Raw genomic sequence first — 12413 nt, 5'->3', positions numbered from 1 at the left:
TTTTACCATATATGTTTCTATGATAAGAAAAATAAGAAAAATGAAAAAAAACAAGTAAAAACTATCCAAACATGAACATAAAATTTATCTTCGTCCGATGGATTAGTTGTCAACGACGGATAAAATGTACGACGAAAGTCAAGCAACGTTAAACCAACTCGTCTCGCGTCTGCACTACCGTCTCGCTGGCTATTCCTTTCCATATGGTGTGATTGCCTGGACTCACCGATCCTTTTGACGTGGACGTCTCGATTGAAGGAGACGCTTTTCTCAGTGGGCTTCCATCCGGAGACGGAAGCCCCGGTCGAATCGGGTTGTAGAAAATCGGTGGTAGGAGGGTCGCAGGTTCCTCCGTCTCTTAAAAAGTCCGAGCGCTGAACCTCCAGCATCTTCCCGGCTTTTCGATCCCAATCGTAACACGCAGAGCCGGATACCAATCAGTTTCTCTCTTATCTTTTCCCTTTTTCTTTCTGTATCTTTTCTTTCTTTCTTTCTTTCTCTCTTACCTCGCAACCCCCGCACCCAAGTGTGCCTTAACACCCCGGCCTCTAAATGTTTGCACCCTTTCTTTCTTTTCTATATTCTCTATCTCCCCTCTCCTTCCCTCTTAGACCCGATCACCGACCTGTAAGCCAAGCAAAGCTGTGCTCTTAATATACATCTGCGAGATAGATAACCTCGTCGATTGAGATTTATGTTCTGTCTCTTATATAGAATGCTACACATAACGTAATAGAGTTTGCTGAAATGCGAGTCTATATTGAAAAATAGATGGAAAACATAGAATAATATTTTGTTGTCCGAGACCTAATTTCGAAAGAATTGGTCTCAACCTATTAAAACAATTAGAAACAAATTCCTTTGAAAACTAAATCATGGAAAAGAAAACTTCATTCTACTTTCATAATTTATTTTTCATGTGGTATCAACACATAGGCGTTGGTACGACGTTATGTGAAACATCCTATATGTGCACGCGCATGAAAAAGACACTTTCGTTTCTTTTTCTTGTCGAAGTCTCGAGGACGTTTCTCTGTCTTTTTGTGTCTTTGGCGGGAAGCTTGTAAAGCCAGTACGTATACTACCGCCCACGAGTATCGGGACACTGATTGATTTCTGGTAATCGGTAGTGAACAAATTAACGATTAATTAGCAATTAGAAGCAATGCTTACTATCTTCTTATGGAATCACAAGACTGTAAATTCAAACCAACTACTAGAAAACGTGGCGATATTATATTTTGTCATACCAACATTGGAAATCGTTCAATCGAAATAAAAGGCTCTTATTAATTTGATTTATGACTTAAACATCAAAAAATCTATCAAAACAGAAAATACTTATAAAATTTGATAATATTTCTCTTTCTTTTTTGAAGAAAATCTTGCCAGAAGTAAGCAAATGTACGGATACTTTTGAGCGGTAGTGTATACACGGGTTCTTTTATGTACACGAGAACGCGAGCTCACGTGCACGCGTGCGCGGCCGTGCAAGCCGCGAGCGTATGTGTTGGTCTATTTGCGGTCGTCCTTATTGCGGTTAGAGAAATCGCTTCTATCGGCGATTTAGAGGCAAACCGGAGGATAGTGCCGGTTGCTGTCATAAGTAAAAGTAGCCTGCGCTCGCATTGTTAGGGCTTCCTTTCACATTTTGCCCGGAGATCGATGCGGGGACACCGATACCACGTATTTAAATGTACGATGCAAGAACTGTCGAATTGGTGTTCCGCAGAGGCGATCGATGTCGAGTAGCGGTAATAAAGTTATTGCTTGCTCACTGGCGACAAAGGAGTATCCTGTTGTCTCGAGAGAAAACGATTATCTTTCGTGTTTTTTGCTTGGAACCAGGTTCAAGCAAACTAGAAGAAAGGTTTGTTAAGAACAGTTATTGTACCTTTTATCAATTTAATGGCTCGTCAACGGGCTTTCACAAGAAATAAATTTACATTTTATATTTGGTCATCCCATAAGTTCGTGCCGACCTTTGTGTATTCCATTTCATATTTTAAAGAAAAACAAGAGAACTTTTGTCGAGACGGAATAATGAAAAATGGGAAGAAGTTGTACAACGAGAGGGGGATTACATTTTTTCATGAAACTGAAAGGCATGTAAACAATTTTAACATATATAACCGCTCGAAAAAGGCACGAACTTATGGGATGACCTAATAACATCTCAACATGTACAATTTCTGTTCAAAGTATTTCACTTCTTGAAAACAAAATATTCAACGTGCTCTACATAGTTTCTACGGGTGTATTTGTAATTATAGTATGTTACAAAAAAATATCCAATGAAATCATAAAGTTTTGAACTTCACGACAAAAGTTTCTCGCATCAGAATTTTCTTCTTTTAAAACATATGGTTATTTAAAAGTATTGTACGAATTACCCTCAATTTTGTTTTAACATTCGATATATTTCTATATCGCAGCCAAAAGCCACGAACAAATTATGAAATCCTTTTTACAAACACTACTGTCTGACAACGAATACTTTCTTTTAACAAATAATACTCCAGGAATTATAATCCATATCTTTTCTTTTTGTGATAAAACATATTTACCATGTAATCTTTTTTATCCTTCGACAATCCTTCTTAGTTTATCCTTAAAAAACTAAATCGCGTATTCACTTGCAACTCACGAGTCCACGAGTAAAGTACATATTAGAAAACTAAAAAATAGCACTGTCCCAATGGAACCCATTGTTTGATCACCAATTGAATCGATTTTTCTGGAATTGCAACAGACACGACCTACGACGAGATTGTTTTTCGGACGAATGCGCGGCGAGAACGCGTTGCTCGCGTTGGCGCATGCGCCGATGCATCGGCGATGATCGCGATGAACGCGACGAGCGATAATGGTCTCCATTGTCGTCATGCAATCCGATGAGACACTCGAGATACGTGCAAACGGACTATTGACAGTTGCGAGGATGACGATGACGGTGCGCAATAATGACAATGAGTTCGTGATCCTGGGATAAGCTACTATGTATTTTCTTATTTTACCCCATCTTTCGCAAAGCGTCATGCAAAGCTATAATCTTGGGCTCCGAGCATGACGTTATTATATTTTCTTATCGATCGTGTAATCGAAACGTACCCTTTAGTACGTACTTTGTTGGATGATCCAGTTTTCACTACGCTACTTCAATCTTTCATGTATCATCATAAAAGGAAGAATGAAACGACTTTGAACGCCCAGCGAAAGGAATTTTGCATTTTCTTTCGCATGAAAAGAAATAGTTTTATGAAACTTCGGTGTATAGAACGGTATACAGAAATATTATTAGGAACAATTATGGCTTTCTAGAAAAACTATCTTTACGGTTATATCTGCTTCGTTAGGTGAATAGCTCGTGTGATTGAAATTGGAAGATGGTTTTAACTTTACGAATTTTTACATTGAAATTTTCAAACGATCGTACAATATTCTATATCAGTTTAAAATAACTATGAAGGATACTATAAAAATGAAGATAATATACGATTCGTTTATATAAAAAATTATTCGCACGGTAGAGAATGAAAATATAAGGAAAATGTATGAGATAATAAGAAAACACCTTTTTATATTAGATTTATATTTTATTTTAATATTTCCTATGTGGAAATATTAAGTAAATTATATTAAAATTTACTTAATGAGGAAAGGAATATCTATATGCAGAAAAAAAATACGTTTCTGAAAATCCTGTGAATTTTCTCTTTTTAAATTAAATCTAATATCTTCAGCAATTTCTGAAGAATCGAAAGTCACACTGGTCGCTATTTAAAATTCCACGAATCCACGATTATACGTTAAGTGTTTGCCTATAAAATGTCGGGAACACCTTACCTAGCTGAACAAAGGACATATGAAAACGCTTCCAAAAATACTAGTGATGTCTGACCGCAACTGTCCAATACTACTTAATCTTCTTGAACCGTTATAGTGGTTTAGTCGGCGAATAAAAAATAATCAGTACAATAATGAAATATAAAAATTCAAGAATAGAAAAAACATGTCGACACATGTTCTAGAAACGAATTGATTTTTCTCCATATTTATCGTAACGTAGTAAGTGGATCGTTTCTAATAAACAAATTCCCTTTCAGAATCGTGAGAAACGAATCAATATATCTCAATCTTTATAAATATATCTCTTTACTATAATTTATACAGAATTCTGGAGAAGAACAAATGAATTGTTAAACGAATTCTCTGTGAAATTGTAAAATACTCTCGAGAAAACTAACGCTAATGGTACTAATACGTGATAATTCCGATGACAAGTAAATTCGTCTTTTCCGCTTAATACAAACGCAAGAAATAAATCGGAGACAAAGAGATCCATTGCACAAGGAAGGAAGAAGCATTTCCAAATGAATAAAAGATGAAATACTGTCAAGTGAAAAAATTGTTTCATACAATCACTTCTTCTCGAAAAAATAAAATTACTATCAACGATCAATCACCAATTATCAAGTAGTAAAACACACTATCGCATCGCAGTCGATCAATTCCTTTTACGGAATCACCTTCACTTTCTAAAGGTAACGACGCGGGGCCCCCGCGATTTCAGATTCAGCGTACGTTCACGCGTATCCGCGCGGGATCTCGGTCGCCTTTCGAGCTTGCAAGGGTGACCTCGTCCACGCTTCATCTCCCAAGGCCATCTAATCGCGACGCGTTCGTGGTTCGAGCGTTCGTAACTAAAGGTTGGACCCGACGACTTTATTAGGTCTGTTGCGGAAGGGACGCCGACTTCGAACGACACAATTCGCATGACAGTGTGATCATTGGATTAAGATACTAAGCCACAGCCACCATATTTGGCGAAGAAATCCTCGCGAGGGCGGTCCTATAAGAGCGACGGAAGAGCGTTGTCCTCGTCGCCATAAAATTCAGACGTTTAGTCATCTCTTTTCTTTTCAATCTGTTGCTTTATTTTTTAAAGTCAAACACGACCGATTTGCAACTTCGTGTCAGACAAACAGCAACCTTTATCGTTTCTATTTTCTTTGTTCTCTTGATCGTTTAGATCCAGGGTTTTCGCGTGTGTGCGAGTAGTATAAACATGATCGAAGGTGTAAAGAGTTGCAAAGAAGCTGGACAAATTTGGCGAGCATCCTGATGTCAGTCGGAGTTACGCTTTTTCTTTTCTAAACTCGTCGCGACTCGTACGAAATTTACTTTTTGGGGTATGATTTTTTCTGGGAGGTGACTCGGTATGCGATGATGTCACCGGTGGAAGCGATAAAAAGTGCGGTTCTAGCGAGAAACAGCGAGACACGTATTTTCTCGAGGTGAGAATGACGCGCGAGCGAACGTCAGCTTTGGCTGGGATTTTACTGTCTTTTGACGTTGTCATATTGTGATGGTGATGAATCTTTATTTTGGCTACGTGTTAATGAAATATTGCGAATATTATAAATGGAAACAGGGAACGTTTAGAACAAGAGATATAAGAAACTTGAGTAAAATAGATCGAAACGTCTCGCAATGAGATTTGAAACAAAGCGACTGACACACTGAATTCGTATTTTATTTCAAATAGCTACTAGCTGATTTTTTTCTTTTTTTTTTTTTATTCCATGTACTTTAAAAACCGAATGGAAGACCTCGAAAAGATTGTAAACATTGAAACAATTGCATCAGCCAGCTATCTTATTTCCTATGTTGTCATTCATTAATAATTTTTAATTCTCAATTCAACAGGAATAATTCCTACGTGATCGGGAGAACACCAAAAACACCTATCTGAGCTTTTCTTCTTAAGAAACTCGCATTCTTATGGACGTGAAATTAATGTCTTTATATTCCCAAAAACGTGTATTGAATATTATAGAAATTATTTTCGATAAGAGTCTTCAACTTTAACGAAACTACGATATTTCTTAACACGAACAGTTTTAAACTGCGGAAACTTTTAGAATTACTTAATACAACTACAAGATTTTACGATACGTCGGAAAATATAATAATCGACATTCTCGCTCGTGAATTTTTAATAAAAATCACACGATCAACCACAACCGATCGAAGGCGACAAATCCTTGGAACCCTGAAGTGTCTGGTACACGCGCGAAATAATCAAGAAAACCGACGATAAAAGACACGTTAGCGGAATGTACGATATGATTCTCTAGCGTTCTGCGTTCGCCACTTCGCCGCAATAAACAGTCACGTGTCTCCTGTAAATATTTAGCACCTTCCCGTGGCTGTTTTATTGTTCTCCCGCCGTGGCGGCTCGTCCATTCAATGAGTCAATGATAAAATCAAAGGATCGCGCCCGAAGCAAGGATCGCGCGTTACAACCGTTGGCTGGTTTTTTTAATATCGTCGAGGGAACGACGAGGGAAGTGACGAGCACTATTCACTTCAGAGAGGATTCTTCTGTATGGCGCCGATGGTTCGTTATCGGGGAAAATAAAAATGAAAATCGAACGAACAGTTATTACTAGCCGTTACTAGATCGTAGACACAGATTTCTATTTTTATGAACCGAGCTGAAGAAATTGAACCTAAGCACAGATTTGTTTCACCCTCTAAATAATATAACGAGTACTTTACTTTGGTTATTTTTACGTATTTTTGCATACTGTGCGCGTCATATGAATTTTTACACGTATAAATTTCCTTTAACTTTTTCTTTGTTGTATATACAGTGGCGGAGAAAAGGAAATCTAAAAACTAGGCGATACGAAAACCCACTGTAATTTTACAAAATGGAATTACATTTGATAGAAACGGTGGATAGATATAATATGTACTTTGGAATAGATGACTGTTATCAATATGGTAGAAAATATCTACTGCAAAAGTTACCAATACTCTTATAGATAACCATCAATTTAAAAACTTTTTTATAGAAATAAGTATATGTTATAATATTCAAAGTAAAACAAATCGCGTTTTGCCTAGATAAGATGAGAACCATCTAATAGCGATAGACATAATACGAGATAATATTCACTTCGCGTTTCATCAACGATTTTGTGCATGAAGGAAATATAAATACTTTTTGTACCTCAAAATGCCTCTTTCGCTTATTCTAATAAATCATTACAAATATAATGTTGTATAACAAATGTTACGTACTGAATGTGTATGGCCATGTACTAAATTCATCCTAATAATTAACAGTTACTTTATTCTAACAGGTACAAAATTTTTAATCCAAGATCATAAGATCGATATTTTTATCCCAACTCCTTCTATACTTTCAAAAAGATTGCATCAATCTTTTAATTCAAATCTTAATCAAAATATTAATTAATCTTTCTATCACTGCCCATGTTGCAAATTTCAATTTCAATTAACACGGAAATAGTTCAATACCTAAATATCTCAATAGCTCTCATCCTGAATGAAGTTTGTTCAACGGCACATTTTACATATAGCAATCATCAACTGACTCTTCTAATATCCTTTACACATTAAAGAAATCGAAAACAAAAGAAGAAGACAAATAATAAAATGGAAAAGAAAGAAGATAAGGAAGCCAGCCTCGATCCGCCCTAAATCCATCGCCTGGAAAGATTCCTCGCTCAATAGGTGGCGCGAATCCCGGCGTATGTTCCACTGGCACACTTCGACCGCGCCAAGGTCGTAAGGAGTTCGTGCCCCGAATATCGCGAGATCCACGTCGGTGTCTCGGCTTTTTCTCCTTTGCGTCGCGTCGCGTGCAACCAAACGGAAGAGAAAGAGATCAAAGGAAGAGCGTAGAAGAGATTCAAGAGCCGCGCGGTGGATTCGCGCGTCAAGACAAGGCGCGATCTTCATTCCGCGAGGTTCGCCGCGAGCGGACAGGCGAAACAAAAGAGCGAGCAGAAGAAAGGAAGAAAAGAGGGGAGAAGGATTGAGCCGTTCATAAGGGCTGGTGGCAGGGCCCTGGCGTCTATTTCTGGACTTAACGAGGGACGCGTCCAGGAGGATACTGAAACAGGACGAGACGAGGCCCTCGTAATTGTGTCAAACTCCACGTGGCCTTTTATTGCGCCTTCGCTTCTTCTTCGCGAAACTTTTAACCGCCGTACCCTCCGGACACGAGTTCAATCTCTCGCGCTGTATATTGGCACGCTTCTCGGAATTCTGTCGTTCGTTCGGCAGGTTATTCTGATATTTCTTTCCCTTTTTTCTTTGTTTTATCTTAGGAGAATCGATGGAAGTACGTCTCTTGGATCGTTTCGTTTTCGGTGCAATAAATTTTGGATACTTTATGCGTATATTTTGGATACTTTATACCTTCTCGGGAATAATAAGTTTAGAGAGAGAAAGGAGTTTTTTATGAGGTTGGCCGTGTAGGCAACTCGCTGTTAGAATTTAGTTTTGGAACTAAAGGAATGTATCGATGGTTTGCATACAATCGTTTTTTTTGTTGTAGACATTTAGAATTATAGGAGAAAATAAATGATTTGGCTGTATTCGTGCTTTTCGGATGGACTATTTTGGTTGATTTTATGTTGATTCTTTGAAGTCAGATTAAGACAGATAATTAACGATTATTTTTTCCCGTAATTGTGTTTTAGAAACAACATCGTGGACTAGTCAATAAAGAGATTTGATTGATGTAGAGCCGACGTAAAATGCAAATTTAGTCCTTGTGTTGCAAAGGGGAAAAGACATGACCATTAAATACGACTGTATGATCTTCGGTTATTTAACATAAAACATTTTTGATAATTTTTTTTCGAGAAAATCGTAAATCAAATTTATCATCGCGTTTCGACGTTCGCATCATGCGATTCTGTTCACTGGAGACTTCGTTTAAAACATCGATGATAATAAAAAGTCTTTTAAAATCATTTTATACGATTTTTATATCACTTCAATTATATCTGCGTCACACGTTATTGACATAAAAGTTAAATTATAATCCTACATTTTATTTTTTTTTCAAATTTTCTTCGTTAAATCCCGTCTAAACCTAGGTACTTGTTGCCAGTATCTTTTAAAAAAATACTTCTTTAGAAACCCACTTCGGAATTGATTAAAAATAAAATCACTTTCACGCACGATTATGGATCTATTGTTACATAATCATCATGTTAGGTTTCGAAATACCACTTTCGATAGATTCTACGAAACTCGATAAAATTTCGCAATTCAACCTTTCGTTAAAAACCACCGAAAATAAAATCACTTCCTAATTTCGACACCATCGACACTTACACGTTCGTTGGATCACGCTTGAAACTCTAGTATCAAAATACTACTTTCTGTCGATTTCTATAAACTCGACAAAGTCCCTAATACAACCTTTGACCATTTGTCGCTGTAATTTTTACTCGGTTATACCGTAACAACTCTCTTGTTAACGTCCATGAGGAAACCACACGCAGAAGAATCAATTCGCACGAAAAATCCAATACGGCGAAGGAATGAAATCGCGGGAAAAATCTTACATAACAAAGGAATTAAATCACACGAAAAATCCTACGTAGCAAAGGAATGAAATCGCATGAAAAATTCTACATAGCGAGGGAATTAAATCGCACGAAAAACCCTACGCAGGAAAGAAGCGAGCAAACCGCGCACGTAGGATCAACACTCATCTTCATCGAGCTAAGCTAGGCGCGTCTGTGATTAAAGTGTCCGTTAACGCGAGTTAATTGATCTTTCAGTTAATGCGATACTGCCCTCTCATTGCATTTCTGGTTTCCCTATCGACGAGATCCCCGCTCGGCGAGAGTAAATCGCACGCGTTCCCGTCCCCGCAATCTACTCGCGCGTCCGCTGAAAGTCGTTTCCCTTTCGATTAGCGTCTCGCCTTCCCGGTCGTTTGATGAACACGGATCAAACGAGCCGTCCATCCGAGCCTCGACGTTCTTTCACGATCAGGATAATTACGGTGATCTCGTTGCGAAGGTGAGTCGCGTCCGTCCGTTCGTTCGTTTCGAAATGAATGACACGAAAGATTGCGATTTGCGTGAAGCTCTGTTCAAATTTCACTGTTTGAGGAAGGGAAATGTGCTTTGTTTAACGCTTCATTGATATCGATTCGGTCATAGGTCATTAAAACAGTTTTGGCTTTTCAGTCGTGTTACTTAAATTCGATCTTTATTTAATCGTATATTTTACGTGTGTTCGATATTTTTAAATGTCACTTGTGATTTTTAAAGAGTAGGATACGAATTAATACGAATCGTTAAACAAAACCGAACACTGTTAAGCGACGTAATTTTTAACTACACAGGCATCCATACTTTTATTACCACAGATTTCTCTATGGTTAAAATACTTTATTATTTATTAGATCATTGCGTTGCAAGTATTTCATTTAGCGCTCATATTGAAGTTTCTAAAATCCTCCACTAGATCGTGGTAATGAAATAAATGTTCTCAAAGTGGAGTATTACGTAGCTAAGAATTAACCTAAACTGTTGTAAATCACCTACGATCCATCGATACCAACCAAGTTATGCGTTTCTCGATCGAACAAATATTTTATCGTCCATTTAGCAACGTGTTTCACACGGATCACAATAAATTTGCACAAGCATATTGATTTCGCGACTAATTCACAGCTTGAATTTCCAAGGCTGTTTAACATCTGCAAACACGCGATCATCCATAGATATCAGGTTTTTATGTAACACCGAGCTACCGACATGCGTCGCGTCACTACACTTGCGAATAAACACACTGGTAGCTTTGATCGACACGATAACTGCGACATTGCCTTCCCTCAAAGCGGAGAATCTTGGTCAAAGACGAATCTCCTCTGTTACATGTCACGCAACATGCGTTGAGAATCGGAAGCGTGTCTCAGGATCGACCAGATCTCTCATTTCAAATGATTCAATCCTCGGTGATCAGGCAGAAGAGACTCGTCAAAGACTCGGACGTCTGTCCTCGAGAGCCTAATACGGCCTGGCATAAAGTATCGAACTTCAGAATTCAATTTACCTTCACTGGCACAGTAGCATTCCGATCGGTAATGCCTCTGGTATACTGTTTAAGGATATCCCCCTTCGCGCACCAACGGTTCGTCCGCGCGCCAAACAGAACGGCAAGAAGACGAGCAAAAGAGGGGGAGGAGAGAACTGGAGCTCGTGGCCAGGTCGAACAAAACACTCTCACGTACAGCAACTGTCACTGCCACCGGGGCAGCCGGGTGTCTCGTCCCGTGGGACCGGCGAGACGAACACCTTGCGCCCGATCCTGATCCGATGCGACGTCGCGATGACGATTATCATCGATCATCGATCGGTTCGACTCGTTTCCCTCTCTTTCGTTTTATCTCGATACCTAGAGATCACACTGTGCGTACTATATCACGGTATTCGAAACTGTCCGTCACTTGTCTCCTTCGAAGTCACTCTTAGGTATCAACTGCGGTCACACACAATAATAAAGGGATCCAAGAAAAGTCGAAGTTCGACGTTGACATACACGATGTAGAAACTTTCGTATACGATACCATGAATCGATGGTATCCACCTGACGGATTCGTTGGACTCGTTCCTCGGCTGAGTCGTTCGGGTGTCACTCGGACGATTCGTTCGCACCGACTACGCGGTCGTTAGGTAATCCCGGGCCTGAAAGCACTGCTTGCTACCACTCCGGCACGCACCGTTCTCCGCCGAGCGTCGAAGAACTAATAAAAGCTGGGACCCAGGTTGAAACTGCGTAGGCCGCTTACTACTCCTTCCACCGCGGCTTCGTCCTATCCCACCGACGTACCGGACCGGGCCCCGAGACAGAGACAGGCAGGAGAGAAGGCACCAACGGACGAACGGACGGACGTACGGACAGACGAACGCGCCACGGATGCACGGACGGACGAATGGACGAACGGACTGTAAGAAGCAACGGACATGCGGACTTTAACAGGTATACATACGTCGCGGAGCAACCTGGTAGGTTACCGGCCGGCGCTGATGCTGCTATTACTGCTCGCTGCTCCTGCTGCACGTTGTTGCTTGCTTCTGCGGCTGGTGAACGTCACTCGGTCAAGGTCCCCCACCAAAAACCTGCACAACACCGGGGCATCTCTGTTCTCGGTCTTCGCTACAAGAGAACGTTCGTCCGTGTTTGTCTCTCTGACTCTTTGATTCTCTCTGGTTGGGCGTTCTCTGCGCGTTGATTTGGTCCATGGACAAACGCTATACTTGGCGCGGATCCTGGACATCTTCTCGTTGCGAGGGTGGTAGCGATCGTTTCTCCAACTCGATTCTTCGTTGCACTCATCGTTGGTGAGTTGGCGGGTAAATAAGAACTGTGGAGGATGACTGGATCGGTGGCTGATGCGCTTGCAAATGGTCGATTATAGAACGTTGTTCGGTAGCGATTGAGACATCGCGGTAGGCGAATCGATTCGCTGCGAATGGAGAATGGTACGGAGAATGGTGATTTAGAAAGTAGAGCTTTCGTAGAATAATTTTAATCGTCGTTCTTATCGAAACGTTGAATTATTA

General features: G+C 39.8%; 1 protein-coding gene and 1 long non-coding RNA gene across 6 annotated transcripts in view; one reads left to right on the top strand and one right to left on the bottom strand.

Moving 5' to 3' along the window:
* LOC100646399 overlaps positions 1-11826 on the bottom strand; it is a 161090-nt gene extending 149264 nt beyond the window's left edge. The window contains exons 1-2 of one of the 4 annotated variants that reach the window (XR_007224347.1): positions 10903-11826; positions 227-625 (exon numbers count right to left, since the gene is read on the bottom strand). Coding sequence is in view for 3 of the 4 variants with exons in the window: in XM_003403248.4 (XP_003403296.3) it covers positions 227-389 (163 nt within the window). In the remaining variant the exon portion in view is untranslated. Of the gene's footprint in view, positions 1-226; positions 643-2567; positions 2715-10902 lie in introns of those variants that run through there. The other 3 variants (XM_003403248.4, XM_048406589.1, XM_048406588.1) reach the window with 3 other exon arrangements.
* LOC110120238 overlaps positions 1-12413 on the top strand; it is a 176324-nt gene that overhangs the window by 141353 nt on the left and 22558 nt on the right. The gene's annotated exons all lie outside the window — the stretch shown is intronic.

This window comes from Bombus terrestris, chromosome 6 (assembly GCF_910591885.1).
Source record: "Bombus terrestris chromosome 6, iyBomTerr1.2, whole genome shotgun sequence".
Classification (NCBI taxonomy): Eukaryota; Metazoa; Arthropoda; class Insecta; order Hymenoptera; family Apidae; genus Bombus; species Bombus terrestris.
This window is presented reverse-complemented; position numbering and strand designations above follow the sequence as displayed.